This window comes from Bombus huntii, chromosome 1 (genome assembly GCF_024542735.1).
Source record: "Bombus huntii isolate Logan2020A chromosome 1, iyBomHunt1.1, whole genome shotgun sequence".
NCBI lineage: Eukaryota > Metazoa > Arthropoda > Insecta > Hymenoptera > Apidae > Bombus > Bombus huntii.
The window spans coordinates 25,151,516-25,176,322 of NC_066238.1; the positions used below are offsets into that span (position 1 = coordinate 25,151,516).

General features: G+C 37.0%; 2 protein-coding genes across 3 annotated transcripts in view; one reads left to right on the forward strand and one right to left on the reverse strand.

The window, feature by feature from the left end:
- LOC126866490 (chromosome transmission fidelity protein 18 homolog) overlaps nucleotides 1-24,807 on the forward strand; it is a 206,999-nt gene that overhangs the window by 77,278 nt on the left and 104,914 nt on the right. The window lies entirely within an intron of this gene.
- On the reverse strand, nucleotides 7,443-9,475 carry LOC126866831 (uncharacterized). Its single transcript, XM_050620791.1, has 2 exons — nucleotides 9,327-9,475; nucleotides 7,443-9,249 (listed from the first exon to the last, which is right to left on the reverse strand). Exons 1-2 carry the CDS (start codon nucleotides 9,339-9,341, stop codon nucleotides 8,587-8,589), a joined length of 678 nt encoding a protein of 225 aa, XP_050476748.1. The 5' UTR covers nucleotides 9,342-9,475; the 3' UTR covers nucleotides 7,443-8,586.

The following is a 24,807-nucleotide window of genomic DNA, read 5'->3' on the forward strand; positions in this document are numbered from 1 at the left end:
TTCATCATAGAACAATTGCCATGAATATATCTATAAGTTATATTGCTAAAGAACCGTATCACATTAATTTAAAACATTGTGGATCTCATAGCAGCAGTTATTTTCTTCAGAAACGATCAACTTTCATTCGAACTTCAGTTCGAACATGTCTTGACATAAATGTAGAAATTAACGTCGTTTTGCGCTTGTCCTTCTCACACGCCAATCTAAGACAGTCTTCCGTCTTTTTGTTAGCGCGCGGTCACATTCCGACTCAATACGTACATTTCTTTTTTTTTGTTTATTAAAATTTACAATCAATTTTCGCATTGAGAATTTTCAGTAATTTTTTCTAGCGTGGCGTAGTGACATGGCTAATTATTTATAATAAGTTAATACTTATTATAGATAAGTATAATTTATAAGTAAGTATTATAAATAAGTAAATATTACTTAATTTAGATAACTAATTGAATCTAGCGTTTAGGTCTAGCGGGTAGTGTCTCAGCCTGCGGATCTGGTCCGACGTATCAAGTAGTCCAGTAATTAGGGTGTTTCGATGCTTATTGACTCTTTTGCTATATCTGTCGCTAAAGACATCAAGGCAGGGGTTCCGCAAGGAAGCGTCCTAGGACCAATTCTATACACACTATACACGGCCAACATACCAACAACTAACAATAGCAAAATACTGACATTCGCGGATGACACAGCTGTACTAGTCAGGCACACTAACCCTGCAACAGCAGTTACATTACTACAAGAACATATCACAAAAATAGAAAAGTGGCTACAAGCAAAACAAATTAAAGCAAACCCCGATAAATGCAAACACATTACATTCACACTACGAAAACAGAAACCACCAAACATTATACTAAACGGCACACACATAATACAAACAAGGCAAGTCAAATACCTAGGACTCCACATAGATACACGATTCACATGGAAACAGCATATTAAATCAATAATAGACAAAATACAGATAGCAAGGAGACAAATGTACTGGCTAACAAGTCAAAAATCCAAACTAAGTATAGGAAACAAACTAAAAATATATAAAATGATCATAAAACCAATCTGGACATACGGAATACCACTATGGGGAACAGCAGCAATGAGCCATATAACCAAAAGAGGCAATGCAATCTAAAATACTCAAAACAATAGTAAACGCGCCATGGTACGTTAGAAACGAGGACATTCGGAAAGACCTGGGAATACCAACGGTCAAGGAGGAGATTAACAGATGTGCAAGAAGGTACAGAGACAGAATATCAACGCACCCAAACCGGCTGGCAGCGGAAACGGTCGGCACATCAAACATAAAAAGAAGATTAAAAAGGAAACACCCAACAGATCTCACAAAGGACATAAACTAACAAACAAATACTCATCTCACTAAAAAAATAAATCAATCAAATTCGAAGATGGCATCTCACTGGGGGTAGCTATCCACATGTTATATTATTATACCACTAAGCTATAATATTTTACCAAATGTCCTACTGGACAAATTGTAAAATGTAAATAAATAAATAAAAATAAAAATAAAAAAAAAAACTTGACTTTCCTGAAGCATCTTCGTTCTCGAAGACTGCGTATCGCTTCACCTTAAGGTTCTCCGCAATTATTCACACGAACTACTTTATACCGATCATTACGCTTAACTCTACTTACCTTACATGGTCCTCAATATTTCTGCTTCAACTTGAACTTCAGCCCAAACTGTGTTCGTTTAATAAACACTAAATCCATTGTACGTTTTCTTATTCTCTTTCTGTATTCTTAACACGTTGACTGGCACGACACCCGTATTCGGGTGTCAGCAAAGTTTCTGGTCGGGCCGCGTAACCCATATTCGGGTGTCGCTTATTTGACTACTTGGGGAGGATCGTCGTAGGTATTTGAAAAGTTATTCCATAATAATAAAACTGTTGAATTGTTATAAAAGTAATACGAAAATGGTTTATTAAAAAATTATTTAGAATGTTAAACTTTAAAGCATTCTATAGATAGCTGAGGTTAATCGGGACAATTTGGACAATAAGTTGTTGTTTTCTTTAAATTCTTTTACAAGTTACGTTCTTTTTAGGGCTTAAGTGTACATAACGCCTGGTTCTATACTCGTTGGAAGGTGTCTTTTCAATTCATTACTGAATCGATATACTTTAGATAGAATAATAAATTCAATCTACAAAAGTACTAGAGAAACTGTGATCGTTACAAAATTATAAACAAATTTATAAGAGTTGAAACATACACGTAGAAATTAATAGAAACCTGTAATAAATAAAACAAAGAGGTAGTACGTTCTGTTTTCTCTTTTCTACCAACGTAAAATTTGTGCATTTGCATTCAAATACTTAGTAGCAACGAAAACAGATTCATTGCTTTAGATCGAAAAATCTATTAGCAAAAATCAACAACCTTCCATCGTGCAAAATATAAAAATTCTTACGTCTTGAGAATGATTTACATCTTGAGGTTGTTTTTACTAAGCGCAGACGTAAAATACATTTGGTATTTTATCTAAAACTGTACTCTTGCTGTAAGCAAAAGTTCTTTAATCCAAATGGCATTCCATTGTAACGAAAGTGTCCCTGAGGTGCTGAAAACGCAGTGTATTTTTTTTTAATTTAAATCCATGGATATTTGATGGAATCCTGAGGATAAGTCTAACGCGGAAAAGAATTTCGCATTCCTTAATTGACTCAGTGCCTTCTATGTCAGGTAAAGGGTAGGCGTCTTGGTCTGTCAGCTCGTTAAATTTCCTGAAATCTATAACTATTCTCCATTTTTGTTTCCCTGAAGCGTCTATTTTTTGGGGGACTACCCAAACTGGTGAATTGTAAGGTGAATCCGATTCTTCGATAATATTTTTGTCTAACATTTCTTTTATTTGCTTTTCGATTTCGACTTGGTGACATTCTGGGGGTCTATAAGATTCGGTGTTAATAATTTTATCTTGTTTCATTGTAATTACGTGTTTCGTCGAGTTCGTGCAAGGTAAAAGGTCTGCCTCTAACTTGAACACATCTATATAGTGAATTAGTATTTTTTCTATAGGTTCTGTAAATTCGCGTTCGATGATTTGTCCTCAAAATGGCTTTGAATTTTGCAATTTGGTCTAAATCCTTATTGTTTTCAATATAATCGGAAATTTCGTGATTTTCCTCAACAGTGTTGAAGAAACATACTCTCGTTGGTTGTCCTACCAAGTAGATCGTTTAAACTCTCTTTTCTCCTGGTTGAATTACTATGGGTTTCTGAAAGTGCAGACTGTTATTGTCTAATTTCAATGTTTCATTTGATACTACGTATTCGTATTTTTTTAGACATGGCAGACCTAATAAAGCGTCTTCAGTTAATAGAAAATTCTTAGACACTATGAAAAATTTATGGCTTTTACCAAATATTCTAAGTAGAACGTATTTGTTGGTTTTGTATTTACTCCGTCTCATATAAAATGTTTACGGTTCGTTCGTACTATAAACAATCGATGTCACCCCATTTTCTTTGATTAGATTGATGTCGGATCCTGTACCGACTAAGTGCGTTATTGGTCCGTCATTGCTTTCGAACTGTACGGTAAGCGATCCTGTGGTCCCGTTGACCCTTGGTATTCCTCGTTCAAATAACTGTTCCTGAGGATTCATACTCTCTTCGTCCGTCGTTATAGGGTAATTTCTCGGAGGCGGTGAGTATCTTTGGCTGGCTAGTGGAAAATTTCGCTGTTGGGTACAAGCGTAGGCTAAATGTCCCGTTTCATTATATTTGAAACATTTGGGCAGTGATCGTTCCATTATCGCTCTTCTTTCCGTAGGTGGATTTATTGGTTTTGGTCGTGCGGTGTTGCCGAGCGTGATATTTCTTCTTGCATTGAGTGTTCCTTGAAATTGGGCGTTGGCTCTCGCAATTGGTTGATTCATTCCTCTTCCTCTTACTGTGTTTTTGTTGCGTTTGATTTCCCCTATAAGTAACTCTGCTTTGAAAGCTATATCTTGTGCTTCTTGGAGATTCTTTGGTCTTATAGCCGATGTGCGTATTTCTATTTCGGGTTTCAAATTTAGGATAAAGGTTCTGGTGGCTCGTTCAGTTTCAAGATCTATAGCAACTTCTCGACGTATTGGACCGCGAATTTCGTGTTGGAGTGCGTATATCAGTTCGTTGAGGTTGTGTCGGAACCTCTTCGCATAATTGTGTACCGATTCGTTAAAGTTTTGTCGCGTACGTTGCAGTTTATCACGAGCTCCATTAGATATAGGAATGAAGTCTTTTGCATTGTACATAGGATTGTTATAATTTACTGCTTCTTCTTCACTGTCCACATTGTCCGTTTCGTTAGGTTCTATTTCGGTCCTTTTAAGAACAGGTGGTCGCTTTTTCTGAATAGTGCTGGTACTAGCGTCTTCAGTTTCAAGCTCTGGTTGTGTAAAATGTTCAGGGAAAGTTCTTTCCCCGGATGGTTGAGGTGGTGCCTGAGGTAATGGACGAGATTCTCGAAGGACTGATTGATGTTCAGCGGTGTAGGTCATTTCATCTATAGGTATTAGGGAACTGGCCTCTGATACATCTCTTGTTTGTGTTTTTGCTAGAACTTCATTCATACGTAGTGTAAGCGTTTCAATTTGTTAACTGAATAATTCATTTTATTTCTGCATTGCATCAAGTATAGCCTTAACTGTTGGGTCTATTCCGCTATTAGTTGAAGCGGAGTTAACAGTCCCGATTTTATTTTCTTGTGGCGTTGCCATTATTATACTAATTGTCTGTGCTATTTGTACTTGCCCGTAGAAAAGGTTCCGTTGCGGTGTTCCTTTGTCGAAATGTCAAAAGTGTCTGCTCTGTTGCAGTGGTCTGCTGATCCTCAATCTTCAAAGTTGACCGTAGCCCGAAATGCGTAATTTCGTTTATTTGAAGCTGATGGATCCTGGCATAATCGCCAAAATGTCACGCAAACTCGAGGGTTGGATGATAAAATAAAATAGCTGAGTCGTAACACAACTATTAATTTTGTTTTAATTAAACTTTATTACGAATTCAGCAATCACAATGGAATACACACTGAATTAACATAAATCACAATTCACTCCAACCACGTTATGTAAAACCTAATTACACTGATACGTTAAGTACGCAACTGTTATAAGGGTAGAGATCGGTAAAGATATGTTCACTATTCTAAGGATACAGAATAAGTGAAGTCTTACTGACGATACTGTGTGAGGAAAGCTAGGGGTGGGTGTGTTTAAGGACACGGGACTATCGGATTTGTTGATGACAATTTTGATTAGGGAAGTGGGGGCAACCGTTTCCGATTGGATAAAAAGAAGGTTCGTGGACCAGGAAAGGTTTTAGCCGCCCTCGAGAGAAAGTTGCTAACGGAAGATACGGAACGTGAAGAAAATCAACTTTCCGTGTTAACACGTAGTAAACAATAAACGTAAAAGGAAATCTAAGACAAGAGATACTCGCTTGGTCTGAAGGACCTTAACTATGAAAATTCCAAGACCCCTGGTGGGTACTTAAGACTATTGAGGGTACGCGCCAAGGATGTGCAGACATCTGGGCGCCATCCTGCCCGCGGTCTGTGGCCCCTGGTCTCTGATGTGAATTGACGTTACATACGCGTGGCCTGACGGAGATTTCTTTGAAAACACGCGTGGCAGTGAACGTGTTAATAGATTTTACTTCGCCATTACTCTCAGTTTGTTACGACTCTCCTGAAATTCTTGGTTCTCAATGAGCTTGATGATTCGAAAACAACTTCGGACAGCATCATACCTATACCATGTTGGTAAGTACTATCGAGCCATTGTTGTACCAAATCAACATGCCTATAGCATTGTCCAGGACTATTTACAGGTAACGTTGTAAGCGCTGGTATTAACGTTGTTATAGTTCGCTGCACTTGACCATTTCCTCTTGGCAATCTCGCCGTGATGAGTATATGCTCAATTCCTCCGTTGTTAGAATAGTTTTGGAAATCAATAACAGTGAACGCACATCCTTTGCCAGAAATAATGTGCTCGAGCTTTCCGGAAACCATTTGTTGTCCGATCAGCTTATTAACCGCCTCCTTCGCATTGATCGTCCAGGTGATATAATCAAACAAACTTACAAAAAGTAACTACTACTACAAAAATATGGCGATACGCTTCTCACCTTCTTATTAGGAACAATACACGCAATACGACAGGTAATAAAATTCTTCAGTTACTATTCTAACCGTGGAATATAGTACTCTGCTTTACGATACCTTCTTTCATTTTTCAATTCCGAAATGCCCATTTCACATGCACCACGTATTATTTCCATCTGCAAGCAATTCGGTACGATTATCAAGTTTCGATTATTGCTTCATTACAATGTCGTTTTCCACGAAATAAAATTTGTACGGCTCCTTCTGAAGTATAGTTCTAATGGCATGTTATCCTTTAATGACCTCTTATCCTCTAATTGTTCCCTTTTTATCATTGTTTATAACTGATTCGCTATAGCTAATGCTAGATATCTACAAAGTGCATGTTCGTGTTAAGTCGTGATCCGTTCCGATGTCCTATGCTATATTCATATTCTTCAAGTATTAATGTCTAACGCGCTGGCCCTGCACGTAGTCTCTTAACTGCGTTAATTATTACCAAATTTTCTAATTCATAAGAATGATATTTCTTCTCGATGTCAGTCATCTTTTTACTATATTTGGATTGGATGAAACCTATCCTCTGCCTCGTCTTTCGTAAAATTAACTTTAATTTTGTAAACGCTTCCCTTTGGCTGTCATCCTATACAAATATATATCGATATAAATTTATTTTTTTGTAAATGAAAGTACATATTTTTATTATAGCCATTTTATTATACATTTCGAAATACATATCGTGTATTATGATTATGTTTGAACAATAATTTGACAAATATCATTGTGCAAAATTGGCGACAAATGTCAAATTATATTAGTATTTTTTATAACATTTTATATATATATTTTTTTTATAATGACTCGTTTATAACATATGATACCGTGAAACGAAAAGGATTGAATTAATTAAACCAAATCGATATTTGTATATCGACGTAATTACGACTCGAATCTTAGGACAGTGTAATTATGATATGTACCAAATTTCTCTAATTAAATTTCTGTAACTGAATTATGTCCAAACAAGGTTAATGAAATTCATTTAAATTTAAGAATCTTATTTCACTATGAAAATATCTGGTGACGCGTTAATTTTCGTATAAAATACCTACTCAATAATATATTAAATTATCATTACTAATGAAAGGTCCAGAAACTAGAATTTATATTAATGCTAATTAATTACCTATTTTTCATTTACCTTTTCTACGTTGATAACACGAATGATAAAATTTAATTCTGATAACACAAATAATAAAATTGAAAGGTATCTTCAATTAGCTACATTAGTAACATAAAATTCAACTTCGATATTATAAACAATATAATCTTGTGAAAGCAATCTATAACTTTTCACAGTAATAATAGAAATATGTAATAAAATTCAACTTTGATAACATATATAACAATATTTTTTTTTCATTTAATTGTTTACATTCACAATTTGTCCGATTTGGACATTTGGTAAAATTTTTTGGTTTTTTGATTATCATGTGGGTGGCTACCCCCAGCGGGGTACCATCTTCGTGTTTGTTAGGTTATATCCTTTGTGAGATCTGTTGGGTGTATATATAACAATATGAAAAAAATTCCCAACTTTCCGAAAATTTCATCATCAGCCTTAAGACAAAAATACTTACACTAGGCCACCCTTTGTAATTTTCACCTTAAGTATCGTTTCCTCACCGATCAGTAGGTTTTTTTTTTTATTTATTTATTTACTTTTTACAATTTGTCCAATAGGACATCTGGTAAAATGTTATAGCTTAGTGGTATAGTATTATAACATGTGGATGGCTACCCCCAGTGGGATACCATCTTCGAATTTGATTGATTTATTTCTTTAATTATCTCAGATAGTACGTGTTTGTTAGGTTATGTCCTTTGTGAGATCTGTTGGGTGTTTCCTTTTTAATCTTCTTTTTATGTTTGATGTGCCGACCGTTTCCGCTGCCAGCCTGATCAGTAGGTGGCATAAAATGCAACGAGATTGATTGTACGAAAAGCCACTCAAGTGTGTTAAGCTTCATGCATAAGAAGCATCCCAAAGGTTGTATAATTATTATTTACCAATATTTGTCGGAGATAGATGTTGAGATATGTATAATTTTTTGTGCTGGACTGGGTTAAATATGTAGTAGAGATACGTATATGTGGGTATCAGTGTGTGGAGGTATGTGTTTGCGCGGCGTCTCGAAAACAGATGAATGTAAACTATTCAGTTGGTTTAACACGTTGACCGCCACGTTGGTTTAACACGTTGACCCGTATTCGGGTGTCAGTAAAGTTTCTGGTCAGGCCACGCAACCCATATTCGGGTGTCGCTTATTTGACTACTTGCGAAGGATCGTCGTAGCTATTTGAAAAGATATTCCATAATAATAAATTGTTAATTAACAATTAATTGTAATAATAGTTGAATTGTTATAAAAGTAATACGAAAATGGTTTATTAAAAAATTATTTAGAATGTAAAACTTTAAAGCATTCTATACATAACTGAGGTTGGTCGGGACAATTTGGACAATAAGTTGTTGTTTTCTTCAAATTCCTTTGTGCCTTTGTTCGGTCCATTCGACGTCTTTTATTTGCATAACATAGTTTGCATGCGCGTCTAATGCTTCTTCCGGAATCGTTTTTCCGAACGGCGATATTATGCCGACTCCGTCGAAGACAAGGACTTTTTGTATTTTCAGACAACCCTAATAATTTTGCAACTAATAATTGTCTAAATATTCTAATATTTATATTTTTCCTTGTTGCAATTTTGTAAACCGTCGAAGCGTTTACAACAGAAATTCCCAGAAAGAATCGAATGCCAAGTTTTCTGTACCATTTGATTCCTTTTCTAATTGTGGTGGCATAAGAAACCATTTGGTCGGAATAATCTATACCACACTTTCCTTCGTTATATTCAACAACAGCTAATGGTTTTAATGTTGCGGACAAACGAAACGAAAGATCATTCTCGAGACCACCGCTTGAGCGATTCGCATTACTAAAATATCGATGGGAGTGTGACATCAATCTCATCTCAACCATGAGATAGCCACCCCGAGCTTTGGACTCCTTTGGACACATCACCACCTTATCATCATAACCTACACTGAAGCTATGACACACCTTAGTCCACATCACACATAAAGGCTCCGATCCCTGACCTCCGACGCATCATCGGCTACACAGAAGCTATGACACACCTTAGTCCACATCATAGATAAGACATCGACCCCCTACCTTCGGACACTTCTCCACACCATAACCTACACCTAGTCCCTCAACATCCTAAAACCAAAACGTATATAAACCGAGACTTCACCTAGATCGGGCAGTTTTTGTTCTTCTTCTAGTTGCTGTACTCATACAACCCCTTTTCTCCGTTTCGGCATTATTTTGTAAGTTTATTTTTCTTTTTATTATTTATTTATTTACATCTTACAATTTGTCCAGTAGGATATTTGGTAAAATATTATAGCTTGGTTTTTTTTATTTATTTATTTACATTTTACAATTTGTCCAGTAGGACATTTGTTAAAATATTATAGCTTAGTGATATAGCAATATAGCATGTAGATGGCTACCCCCAGTGGGATACCATCTTCGAATTATTTTGTAAGTGTTAACATTTACAATAAAGTTTTGTAAAGGAAAATTAGTAGTTGGGTTACGACTCAGCCTTCTTACTACAATCCAAGTACTAACTTTACGTGACAGGAGCACCTAACAGAGAACGCTTGTGTCAACGTGTCAACAGTCGGGTATAGAAGAAAGTGCTGAGACGTGTGCAAGTGTGTATCGATGAATATATAAGAAATCGTCCATAAAATAAATATATAACTATTCTAATATTAATTCCAAGTGTAAATTTAGTGTTCCTTTAGTGTAAATTTCGGCTTCAAAGATCCACAATTCTCGACAATAGAAATGTCTAGTAGATGTTTCCTCTTTGCATTAACTTTCGGCATAAAAGTAATTATCCTGTAGCTTGAGTTACCACAAAAGATCTTACGAGGGCCTTAGGATATTGTCGTTTGAATAGGCTTTACCTGTGATGAAGACAAGTCTACGGAGGAGTCTCGTTAAAACATTTCAAAAGACACGGTGGCTAGGTTTTGGCGAAACGCGAGAGTAATCGTTCTTTTAAATTTTACCGGTCCAGACTTAACCTGACCTAGATACACGTCTAGCAGGGTATACAAATCTCTCTTCCTGTGATCTTGCTTCAGGCGGCGTAAAAGTAAAAAGCCTGCACGTTTTCTTCTCTCTTTCCTTTTAACATCAAGAATTTCCCTTGGAGCTCTTAGTATTTATATTAATGATCTCGGTATCGTCTAAGGTTGATCGCGTTTTCTTCAGTGGTTTCGCATCGGTATCACCACGGCATGATCGTTTCAAGTGACCGGAATAATTATGCATAAGCTTCAAAGTGTTTGGCCGGAATCGGGTCGAGTTTATCCGTTCGAATGCATTCCATAACAAAACGTCGATGAATCTTGCAAATATTGAAACTGCCAATTAGGTCCATCCCAATTATGATGAAATTGTGTTATGTTAAATTATGGTAATCGTGGTGAAGCGTGCTGTTTGAAACGTGTAATTAACGAATGGGAAGCTACTACTAGCTTTGTGTTACGAAAATTATGTAATATCACAAAGGTTTTTAACCCTTATAAGATAGATCGTTTCCTTGAAAATAGTTTCTGCTTGAAATGATTGTTTTATTGTACTAAATATTTATATTGACATGATAAATTTTAATATGTTCAGAGCAAGTTGTATCTTTTGTATTTGGAGGTACGCTGAAAGCTGAATAAGTTTAATCTTCTTTACTTTTTTCTATAAATACTCAATTCAATGAAATTCTTATTTTCTTTTAACACTGACAACAAATTAATTGGTAGATAAAATAAAATAAATCGCGCATGCGATTCTAACATTAAAAATTGTAAATGTTATGGAATTGCGTCATGATACAGTGATGAACAAAAGTATTATATATTTTTTTTCGTTTTATTTATTAAAATTTACAATCAATTTTCGCATTGAGAATTTTCAGTAATTTTTTCTGGCGTGGTGCAGTGACATGGCTAAATATTTATAATAAGTTAATACTTATTATAGATAAGTATAATTTTTAAGTAAATGTTGTAAATAAGTAAATATTACTTAATTTAAATATCTAATTTAATCTAGTGTTTAGGTCTAGCGGGTAGTGTCTCTTCAGCCTGCGGATCTGGTCCGACGTATCAAGTAGTCCAGTAATTAGGGGGTTTCGGTGTTTGTTGACTCTTTTGCTATATCTGTCGCTATATTTTGCTATTTCCTCTTTGACTGTGAGTATCTTGAGGTCGCGATGTATTGTTTCGTTGGTAACATACCAAGGTGCATCTATTAAGGATCTTAGCGTTTTCGATTGCAAGCGTTGTAGTATTTCAATGTTGGAGTTACTTGCTGTTCCCCATAGTTGGTTTCCGTAGATCCAGACAGGTTTTATTACTGTCTTATAGAGGGTAATTTTATTCTGTGTGCTTAGTTTGGAGCGTCGGCCAGTGAGCCAATAGAATTTTTTGAGTTTGTCCTTGAGTTGCTTTGTTTTGTCTGTGATGTGATTTTTCCAAGTTAATCTCCTGTCCAGGGTCATGCCCAGGTATTTGACTGTGTCCTTGCTAGGAATTGTTGTATTGTTGATGGTGACCTAGCGGCAGGTTTGTTTTCGGAGCGTGAAGATTACATGTGTGGATTTTTTTTCATTAATTATTGAAGCTCCATTTATGAAATCAAAAGTATTATATATAATTATTGTTTATTTATTTTATATTTTGTTTATTATTGTATAATTATACAGAATAATAATAAAAAATAATAATATTGTATAAATTTGTAAAAAAAATTTTATTGCACTGCTGCTTAATTATGTAATAAATTATCAGATACTTAACCTTCATGTTCGAAAGTTATCTTGCATTAAAAAATTCAATAAAGAATTGCATGATTTATAGATTTATGATCTTGCAGGAAAAATTTGATTTGTGTCAATATCTTTGTTCATTGTTGTATAGCTGAAAGATGAAAAAGCATGAAAAAGCATGAAAAAGTCCTGGTATTTCTGTTGTCGCACGTTCGCGGGGAGACACGATCTCGAAGAAGCGCGCCAACGGGAACCGTAAATTCCCGTTACGATTTGCTAATCGACGCCGCGAATCGTTCGATCCCTTATTTTTTGGGGGATAATAAGGGTAGTTATATGAAAGATAACGCTGCTGCTAACAGGTTATTATATATTTTCACAAACCAACAACTTCGGTGTAACACAAAATGAATATTTGCTATGAGATGACTACGAATGAGTGCGACCTGAGTCTCTAGTCGGATTATCGCGTATACTGATGGATTTGTCGACTCACTGTATTCGAATTGTTGACCGCTTGACGAGATGCTTGATTGAGACTGATCTTCGGGTGTAAACCCGGTCGAAGGATGTTGACTGTTCGAAGGATGTAAAATCAGTGATGTTCGGAGACGATGCCGTGGCAGAAGAAAGCTAAGGATGGGTGTGTCTAGCGCACGGGACTATCGGATTTGTTGGTGACGATTTTGGCTAAGAGAGTGAGGGAAACGAAGTTTGGTTAAACGAAGGGTCTTAACCGCCCTCGAGAGAAAGTGGTTAGTGGGAGGAAAGTTGCATCATACGTGAGAAAAACTAACTTTCCCTTGTCAAGCCGTAGTAGACAAAGGTCTTTAGAAATGTTTCGGAAATGGTTTGAAGGACCTCGACTAGGAAATTCCTGAGATTTATGGAAGGTACTTGAGACTATTGAGGGTACGCAGTGAGTATCCGAAGACACCTGGTTGCCATCTTGCCAGCGGTGTGTGGCCTGGGCTAGGTAGAGTGTTACGCGACGTAACAATTTCCTAAAAACTATCCTAGGATAATATCATTGAATTTAATCATTGAAAAAGATTAAATTAATAAAATATTTGAATTAATTGAGTTAATCCAAACTTTATTTTTACATTTTCTACTATTAATATTCATTTAATTTAAGTATAATAATACGTTTGTGAAAACATTTTAAGAGAAAATTGAAACGATAAAGATTTTGCATTTGAAAATATATTCAACTATTTATATCGATTTTATGTCAACAATGGGTTACGCTAGTCAGTTTTTCTTCGTACGACTTTATGTTGCATTTACAAGGGTTCGCGCTTTGCCATTGTTCTCCTCCTCCTGCATTTCATGTTCATTTTTTCTCTGCTCCGAAAGCGACAAAAAACTTGGGCAACAAGCTCGTTCATAGTGACAATTTAATTTCGCTAATTAACTGGGCACTTTGTTTGCAAACAAGAACAATTGTATACAGAACTTGTAAGTATAACTTTTAACTTAGAAATAATAACTAGACTATGGATATTTATGCAAATGCAAATTTCCACAAACAGACTGCTAAGGAAATAAAATATAAATAAATTTATACCGTATCTTTTAAGTGTAATAACATACCATCGCCCAAAGATATGTGGATACTTGTTTATCTTGGATAGAATATAATGTAGTTACAAAATCACAAATAGACAGACTCAAGAGATTAAAACTATCCTAAAATATTATGACACAACAAAATCTATTTTTAAACTTGTTAATTTATTTATTCTGTGAATATTAAGCGTGGAAGGATTTTGTTGTTTTAGTAGTTTAATATCTTCAACTTGTTTGGTTGTGTAGTTAAGTATAAAGAAAGTAGAAAGGGTTCTTCCAAATTATTAGAGAGACTGTGATTAATTGTACGTATTCATATAATTATGAACGGCAGTAACATGGAATGCTCGCATCGAAAATAATACTACCCAAATTATCTTTTTATTTTTAAAAAGTGTTTTAAAATTCTTTAAGATTATACTTGTAACAATAGTATTACTTGCAACTGAGTAAAAAAATTGAGTTGTCTTATCGACACTATATCTCTTATTAGTAAATTTCTTAAAAATTAAAAATTCTTTGCACCTTTTGAGTGATTTTATTTATATTTACCCTTGTACATTTTCGTATGATGTTTGTACAATGTGTAACAACTTGCAGACTAATAGCAACAGTTTTCCAAATTTAGTCATTTATTATAAATAATTTAATAAATCGTATTTTATTTCTGAGAAAAACAGGCATGTTTTACTATATTGGAATAACAGTTGTTGTCAGTTCTTGTGAAACTTGATGGAATCTTTTCTAACATCAGGAGCTAATAGAAGAACGCTTGGTATGTAAAAAATTTTAAACAATGTATGTAGGTATATATATGTCGTATCATCGTCATAATACGGGTCCGGGTCCGCTATCGGAGTAAGGGTTTGGGGTATGTAATGAACCTTCACTGGAACTATCCATCTTCTTACACGGTTGAAGTGACGTTTATTGACACAAATAAGGATATTACAGAGTTGACAAGGAATCGCGCTGATTAGGCACTAATGACACTGGTCTAAGACTCGATAACGAACTCGCGGTCAACGGGATAGTTGGTTTAATTTTTCGTCAAAGTCTAAGTTGGAATTTATATCAAACGTGGAGTAATCACAGACAGTAAGGCGTTAGTTAACTCGTCAACGAACTCGTACACGAGAGAGAGTGTCTCTCCGTCACGGTGACGCTGTTGTGACATCAATCACTTCTCAACTTACATCAGAGATAAGACATCGACCCCCGACTTTCGGACGCCAAGGCTGCGACGCACCTTAGTCCCCAACAGAGATAGGATATCGACCCCCGACTTTCGGACGCCAAGGCTGCGACGCACCTTAGTCCCCAGCAGAGATAGGATATCGACCCCCGACTTTCGGACGCCAAGGGGCTGCGATGCACCTTAGTCCCCGTCAGAGATAGGATCTCGACCCCGACCTTCGGACTCCTTTGGAACCCACACCGAAGCCCTCAACATCTTCAAGCCAGGGCGTATATAAGCCGAGACTTCACCCAGCTCGGGCAGTTTTTGTTCTAGTTGCTGTTCTTGTACAACACCCTTTTTACGGTTCAGCGTTATTCTATTATTGTAAGTGCCAAAATTGTAATAAAGTTCGATAAAAGAAAATTAATAGTTGGGTTACGACTCAGCTTTCTTTTCTCTTACAATCCAAGTATCAATTTTACGTGACACTGTCGAGGAAAACTATGATGGGGTGTGTCTGAGGGCACGAAATCATCGAATTCGGGAAGTGAGGGAAATTGACGTTGCTGTTAATTGGTAAATTTCCATGTTGGTGGTTAGAGAAGGATGCTAGCCGCCGTTGAGGGAAAGTTGCTAGCGGGAAGCGTCGTTCGTGAGAAAAATAGATTTTTCCTATCTTCCCATAGTTGGGACAAAGACTGCTTGTCCGTTTGAAAGGCCTTAGTTAACAAAATCCTAAGGCTTATAGCCGGTCCTCAGGCTAGCTGAACTTGTACTGTAAAGATGCATCGACATCTGGTAATCGTCTTGCCCGAAGAATAGGGTCTGCGTGTGACGAGCCACGAAACAGGAACCGTTGGAATGTTTACTGTCGAATGCCGCGACAAATATTTTTTTTAATGAAAGCTATACTATTACTTCATACCTTTGTTAGACAAAACGTTCATCCCGTGACGTTCGACGACTGATTGTCGCCTCGAGCATAAGCTCATTACCAGAAATCTCTAACAAATACAATTGGATAGAATGACGACAATTGTTTAATTATGGCTATGGTAGACTTTAGAGTACAATTTTACGGATTTTCCCGAAGTTCCCTTTGGAACTTTTTATTACAGCTGTACTTAAGTAATAAAACTGAGAAATAGTTGTTTATGATTTAATTCGAGTGTGGGTGCCCGAGATTTATGACAGTGGGCTTGGGCGCGAAGTGACATAACGGGTCGCTGAACGCAGCCACGGTCACGAAAGGGACGTGTACCGGACAGAGGCATGAAGTAATTAAATAGCTCTCCTTAAAAACAAAGATTGATCCTAGGGATACAGAGAGGTACGGAGAGGTGTATATAAGGGCAGTTCCACTTTTTTTTTTTTTTTTTTTTTACAATTTTACAATTTGTCCAGTAGGACATTTGGTAAAATATTATAGCGGTGTGCTAATATAACATGTGCGTGGCTACCCCCAGCGGGGTACCATCATCGTGAAGGGCAGTTCCACTTGGACCGAGGTTCAGTTCATTTAGATAAGTTTTACTTGTACGTTGAGTCACACCAGAATCGTGTATGACATCGCATTCGTCATACCGTTGACTGTGAATTCGTTATCGAAGCTAAATTCATTGTCATCGACATCTCGATCATCCAATCGCCGTTATTATTTGTCACTCTCTGTAATAATCACATTTGCATCAGTAAATATCATCTATAGTACATCACAACGATGGTCAATTCACGTGAAGATTCATTATATGTCCCTAACTCCAATGGACCCGATATATACAGGGTGGTTGGCAACTGGTGGTACAAGCGGAAAGGGGGTGATTCTACGCGAAAAAAGAAGTCGAAAATATAGAATAAAAATTTTTCGTTTGAGGCTTTGTTTTCGAGAAAATCGACTTTAAATTTCCGCTCGGTACACGTGCGGTACGTTATAACGGACCTCACTGTAGATCGTTGTCTCGATGGAAAAATTTAAAAAAAAGAAAAAAAAATTTTTTATTCTATATTTTCGACTTCTTTTTTCGCGTAGAATCACCCCCCTTTCCGCTTGTACTACCAGTTACCAACCACCGTGTATATTATAGTAGAAAAGGATAATCCATTTTATAAAGAAAAAATTATTATTTGAATATAAATGTATGCAAAAGTAAACAAAGAAGGTTTAGATAAAGTGTAGAGGTAAATTTATTGTAAATAAAATCTATTATTTGAATACAAATGTATGCAAAAGTAAACAAAGAAGGTTTAGGTAAGATGTACATGTAAATTTATTGTACATAAAATTTATTATTTGGATACAAACGTATGCAAAAGTAAACAAAGGAGGTTTAGATAAAGTGTAGAGGTAAATTTATTGTAAATAAAATCTATTATTTGAATACAAACGTATGCAAAAGTAAACAAAGAAGGTTTAGGTAAAATATACATGTAAATTTATTGTACATAAAATTTATTATTTGAATACAAACGTATGCAAAAGTAAAGAAAGAAGGTTTAGATAAAATGTAGATGTAAATTTATTATAAATAAAATCTAACGATCTCCAATTCGTTTTGTTTATAAGAACTAATAATACATAAATTATGTAGGAAACATAAGGTATGAATAACTTTAATAAAAAAATTGATATTAAATTGATATTTCCACAGATTTGATCTAATATTACAAGTATTTTTTTAAATTATTTAGAGACAGGAAGAATATATGACATATTAACAAAAAGATAAACTTAAAACCTTTGCGCTGTTATTCCAATTAGAGTTTAAAATAACAAGAAACCTCTGGTATAAAATTGTGATGTTAATTGTCTCTTTCATTTTTCTTTTCTAAAATAGCTATTCGAGAGGATTTTTTCCCCGACATATTATAAATAGAAACGTTAAATGTTTGTCGCGAGAAATGGTGGAAGAAATTACATTCTCGACAGCGCTTCATTATGCGCATCACGTCACTGAACTTGTTTTAAAAGTACTTCTCATTCTCCGAAATAAAAATATAGTATTTTTATGTAAAAATGTTTTTATATGCTCTTCTGTATAATATTCTTTAAAAAGTATTTATTTAATGTTTTGTCTTACGAATAATTACACACATGAATTATGTTTCAACACATTCACAAACAAACATAATTAAGAAATCAACTTTATAGTTATGCATATTCACCTCTTTAGCTTTATTTTTATAAATTATATGTCATAATTATAATTAAGTAGTTTAGATGCCAGTATTGTAGTAGTGAATTCTTTTGAATGTTGATTTTAACATTTAATTATTTGCGAATATGTTTTATAATGATGTTATATTTAGTATGTTAATGATTTATATTTGCTGATAATTATTATAATTTGAATGTGGCTTACACATCTCATAAATACTTTATATTCAATGAGTTTGTATCATAAAATTAAACGCGAATCATGTTTTCAATTTCCTGCAATTACAATTTACCAATCTATAAATTCTTTTTTTTTATTTTATTTTTACTATTTTTCGTAAGTAACTCATTTATATTACAATTCGCTTATCTGATCATTTTCCCCGCGCTGTTAGTACAACAATATTAAAGCCAGATTTGCACTAGCATATTGAAACGCATTAAGGGATACGGATAGCAGAAACGCGATCCATTGTTATTCGACGTTGCATCACGATATTAGTTCGGTGTAAATGGTGAACGAATCCATCAAGATTCACGTCTACTGCTTCGATATGGACGAAGATCTATCAAAAAAGTAAATGTTCGCGAAATGCTATGGTAACGTGAAAAATATTCGTGAAGCGATAGAGAAGTAAAGATGAAAATAGATTGACATACGATAAAGAAGAAAAACAGAGAGGAAAAATTTAAAAATTGATATGAAAAAATGCATAAACTGTTGAAATGAATCTTTTTCTTTTTTTTATTTATTAAAATTTACAATCAATTCTCGCATTGAAAATTTTCAGTAATTTTTCTGGCGTCGCGCAGTGAAATGGCTAATTATTTATAATAAGTTAATACTTATTATAGTTAAGTATAATTTTTAAGTAAATGTTGTAAATAAGTAAATATTACTTAATATAAATAACTAATCTGGTCCGACGTATCAAGTAGTCCAGTGATTAGGGGGTTTCGGTGTTTGTTGACACTTTTGCTATATCTGTCGCTATATTTTGCTATTTCCTCTTTGACTGTGAGTATCTTGAGGTCGCGATGTATTGTTTCGTTGATAACATACCAAGGTGTATCTATTAAGGATCTTAGCGTTTTCGATTGCAAGCGTTGTAGTATTTCAATGTTGGAGTTACTTGCTGTTCCCCATAGTTGGATTCCGTAGATCCAGACAGGTTTTATTACTGTCTTATAGAGGGTAATTTTATTCAGTGTGCTTAGGTTGGAGCGTCGGCCAATGAGCCAATACGAATGGTTAACGACACACTCGTCCACGAACGCGTGTCAAACGTAGGTTGCAATTGAAAAACCGGCGCGACTGTTCACTGATCGTTCACTGGCCAAGCCGATATTTGACTTTACGAATGCCTGGAGATACTGTTCACAGTTGAAGATCTCGCGCAGGATCGTCAACTGATCATTTCGACTGATGGGACGATTTTATCTCGACGAACGATTGGAGACATTGACGAATCGAGGAATGTGATTGAAAAGACGGTCAACTGATCGTTACGACTGATGGAACCATTCTGTCTCCACTAACGTTTGGAGATGTTGGTGAGTCGAGAGATACAGATGAGACTGCTCTCTCCGAATGCTGAGAGATTGAAGTGTTTCTTTCCTCCTCGTCTGGTGGAGAAGGTGTTACCGTAGATGGGAGAGTATGTGAAATTGTTCTCTCTGAAGTCTCTCTCTAAATTATTCTCATTACACGTCGGGACTGAACTAATCGTTTCGAATGATCATTAGACGAGGCTAATTCTGTGACTGATGTTCACAGTTCGACCAAGTCTCCAGCAAAGTCCGAAACGGAAACTCGAAATACACGCGCTGATTGGTTTTCAAGGAACGCAAGAAGATGGCCAATTAGCATATTGGCTTACAAGATGTCACTCACTACCCTTCCGTGCGTTTGAAGCGCGGAGCACCTTTAGCGGAAAGCGTGTGAGCGATACCTAAAGGAGCGTGAGGCGTCGATGTTATTAGATGAGGGTCGCAGTACTTCTTCTGGGTGGCCCTCGACCGATCGAAGCGTTACAATCTAAGTACCCTTCAGAAATAACCGCGTTTATGACGCACTCAGCTATTGAAACTCCGATGGACACAGAAAACTTAAAAATACTGTTAAGAATATTGAAAGGAATCGTTTTAGCTGCTAAAGTCCCGTCCTCTAAAATAGATTCTTCAGTAGGAAAGTGAGCGTCATAAATAAATCACGAAAATTACCACGTTTCTGTTCCTCCAGACGGGAGAATGCATGTCCATTAGTAAGTAGACTGCGATATTTTTGCGACAGCAACTTGCATGAATGCGTAAACCTGTCTGCAGATATTGTTGCAACTCACTCTCTGCAATAATTCGTGATAGTGATCTCTGAGCTTTCTTCTCAATAAATGCCGGAGGTGACTATATTCAGAGTACAAACTGTTGCAACAAAGTTTAGTTCTGTTATTTCTGTCGATCAAAATGTTCGCTTGACAGGTTGTCGATGTCTTGCTACGTATACAGTAATTGCAAAAAAGAAAAAAAAAAAGAAAGAAAGTGGGGTGAGAAGTTAGATATTGAAAAATTGTGAGCTCGATGTTTATGAAACCTTATTATCCGAATTGAGAATTGTAAATCCTATAGTACTCAATAATTTCTTACGTATGAGTACAGATTATTTTGAGTATCTTTTGCAACTTGTAGAATATCTGATAACGAAAAGTAATGCAAAAATGTATCGTGCTCTTTCGGTAGGAGAACGATTGTATGTAACACTGAAACTTTTGGCAACAGGTATGTATAAAATAATTAAAAATTAAGTGAAACATATACAGGGTGGTTGGTAACTGTTGGTACAAGCGGAAAGGGGGTGATTCTACGCGAAAAAAATAAGTCGAAAATATAGAATAAAAATTTTTCGTTTGAGGCTTTGTTTTCGAGAAAATCGACTTTGAATTTTCGCTCGGTACGCGTCTCGATGGAAAAATTAAAAAAAAAAATAAAAAAAAATTGTTACTCTATATGTCGGAGATGAAGGGACACCGGAGCCTTTCCCCTGGAATCTCGGGAAAATCCGTAAAATTGCAATTAAAGTTTACAGTTGTAATTAAACAATTTGCCGTCATTCTACCCAATTGTACTTGTTTGCGATTTGTGATAATAAACTTGGGCTCAAGGCGACCATCCGTTGCCGAACGGATAAACGGGACGGGTGCTTCGTCTAACAAAGGTGTGGAGTGATAGTATGACCCTCGTTAAAAGAAATACCTATAGAGGTATTTGACAGTAAAACACTCCAACGGTTCTTTCGGACAATGAATACCAGATGTTGAGGCACTTACACAGCACAAGTCCAGTTAGCCCGAGGACCCGCTATAAAACCTGGGTTTTTCCGGTAATTAAGATTTTTCAAAGGGACAGGCAGTCTTTGTCCCAAATTGACCAATTGACAGCAACGTCAATTTCCCTTACTTTCGGAACGAGGGCTATACTCGACGAATCCGATGATCTCGTGTCCTTGGACACACCCCATCATAGTTTTCCTCTGTGGCATCATTGGGACGAAAAGTCATTCTTTCTTGCGATCTCATCGACGAAGAGAGTAGCGCCCTACGATCTGTGAGTATTACACGTTTGAGTTGTTGATTGTCGCGTCGGTAGTGTTCATTCTCGTGTTAGCAGACCGTACCTTTGTTATACCACAACGATGGCCAATTCCAATGAAGATTTATCAAACGCCCACAATCCTATTCCTGACTCTTCTCTGACATCAGGAGTGGGATTAAGACAGCTTCGAGAGATGCAAGGGCAGATCAATGCCATGTGCGAGCTAATTCTGACGCTAGCGCAAAGGCGGAGTACGGAATCTACAAATGTAATGTTACCACGTTTTAATCCTGAATTCGCGGGCGCCGATCCAACCACGTGGTGCGCAGTTACCGATCTGATGATACGGGACCGCCCATTACAAGACACTGCGTTATTTTCTGCTCTAAATCTTGCCCTAGAGGGTTCTGCAGCACACTGGCTTTCACAAATAACGGGCAGTGGAAAGCTTACCTGGCCAACGTTTAAGGAACTATTCCTTTCACGTTTTGGTGGAAAAGAGACAACAGCCTCAGCGTTAATAAGGATATCCAGACAACAACGGTCAGAGACCGAATCCCCAGGAGCTTATGGTAGTCGCGTCCGTTCCATGCTGCAGACGACGTTGGAAGATCTAACGACGCCCGAATTAATCAATGCCTTCGCCCTTTATATGTTGAGCTCCCAAGATCAACGTTTTCGACGACTAACACTCGCGAATAATGTCAAGACGGAGGACCAATTCCATGACGTAATGAAACTTCTTCCTGACGACGGACAGCCAACACCTTCGCCAGGAAATTTATCGACTGGCCCCGAAGGTAAAAGAAGCAGGTCATCGGACTACTGGGCCAAGTGTTACTGTTGTGGCAACATGGGACACAAAGCAATTGGGTGCCGCAAGAGGGCCAGATTGGAGCCAGAGAGGAACACACGAAAACCAGGAGAAACCCGAGGGGTCACAGCATCGAGTTACAAGTGCAAGGAAGAGGGGCATATCGCCCCTAATTGCCCATTGTCGCGGCAGGAAGGCCATGCTCTCAAGAAGAAACGACGGGTGTTGATGCCTGCCTGGTGGAAGCTCCAACCGGCGAATTGAGCCACCTGGGTGAGTCGTTCCCGTTCTGTTTCGATTCTGGAGCCGAATGTTTGCTAATTAAAAAATCCGCCGTCGCGAAATTCGCGGGCAAAAGAACGATGGGTGTAGTAGTAATGTGAGGAATAGGAAATACTTGTGTTAAAAGTACATCTCAGATTTTGTCCACTGTATGTATTAACGGTTTCACATTGGAGATAACTTTTCACGTTCTTGCTAATAGCTACTTAAAATACGATATCATGATAGGTCGTGAAATTTTAAGCCAAGGTTTTGACGTAGATATTACACGGAATAGCCTCGATATTTGTAAGACAAAAGTGGTTAGTGTCTGTAGTAAAATCGCGGGAGATGAGGTCAACGTTAACGAGGTTAACACTGATGTAATTGGTACCGATAAAGATCGATTAATTTCAGTTCTTGAAAAATTTAAAGATTCGTTCATTACGGGTTTTCCGCGTACTCGCGTAAGTACGGGCCAGTTAGAAATACGGCTAATTGATCCTAATGTCCCGTACAAAGAAGTTTTTATAGACTCAGCGAAGAAGAGCGCAGAATAGTACGTGATAGAATAGACGAATTAATTAGAGCAAAAATTATAAGGCCTAGCAATTCACCGTTCGCGAGCCCTATGCTACTCGTGAAGAAGAAGGACGGCTCAGATAGATTGTGTGTAGATTTCCGAGCGTTAAATAAGAATACGGTCGCGGATCGGTATCCCCTATTCCTTATTGCTGATCAAATCGCAAGATTGCAAAACTCGAGATACTTCATTAGCCTAGACATGGCCGGCGGGTTTCACCAGATTCCCATTCACCCTAATTCGACTGAGTATACAGCGTTCGTTATCCCCGATGGTCAATACTAATACACAACGATGCCGTTTGGGTTGAAGAATGCACCATCTGTTTTCCAGAGAGCCATTCTCAAGGCCTTAGGCGACCTCGCTTATTCGTATGTCGTTGTTTATTTGGACGATGTACTAATTATTGCCGATTCCGTAGACCAAGCGTTGGAAAGGTTGCACATTGTATTAAATACCCTCGTAAACGCCGGATTTTCTTTCAATTTCGCTAAATGTTCTTTCCTGAAGACGTCGGTACTTTATTTGGGGTATGTAATTCATAACAGAGAAGTCCGTCCAAATTTGGGTAAAATACAAGCCCTGAATTCTTTACCCGCACCGTCATACAGCTTAGGCAGTTCATAGGGTTGGCCTCTTACTTCCGAAAATTTATTCCTAAATTTTCACAAGTAATGAAAGCCCTGTATGCACTTACTTCAAGTAGCACGAGTATAACTTGGACGGATAGGCATGAAAAAATAAGGCAAAAGGTAATTTCCGTCTTGACCGACGCGCCGGTGTTAATGATATTGGACCCCAATTACCCGATAGAACTACATACTGACGCTAGTTCGGAAGGGTATGGAGCTATTCTAATGCATAAGGTTGAAGGTAAAAATAGAGTAGTGGAATATTACAGTAAAAGGATTAGCCCCACGGAATCCAGATATCATTCCTATGAACTAGAAACGTTAGCGGTTGTAAACGTCGTCAAACATTTCCGTCATTATTTACATGGAAGAGAATTTCTCGTGGTCACCGATTGCAATTCCTCGAAGGCATCCAGTAATAAGGTACATTTGAATGATAGGGTTTACAGGTGGTGGGCTTACCTGCAAACTTTTACCTTCGACATTATGTATCGGGAAGGCAAGCGAATGGCCCACGTTGATTTCTTTTCGCGGAACCCCGTAAACTTGGATCACCGTAAGATCGATAAAATTGTAGAAAAAGAAATCAATCTGGCCGAAATCTCCGAGGACTGGCTATTAGCGGAACAACGTCGTGATCCCCAAATCGTAGAAATCGTCAATAAAATGCAGAAAGATGAGCTTGCGGACGATATCGCGAACACCTATGAGTTACGATCCGGCACTCTGTACCGTAAAATACAAACTCTCTGCCTGCCTATTGTCCCAAAGGGTTTTTGGTGGTCAGTGATTAACCATGTACACCAGTCAATTATGCACTTGGGATGGGATAAAACGCTTGAGAAACTATACGAGCATTACTGGTTCGAAGGAATGGCGAAATATGTTCGCAAATTCGTAGAGAACTGTCATGCCTGTCGAGTTTCGAAGGCCAGTTCAGGCAAGATACAAGCGGAACTGCATCCCATACCCAAGACTAGCATACCTTG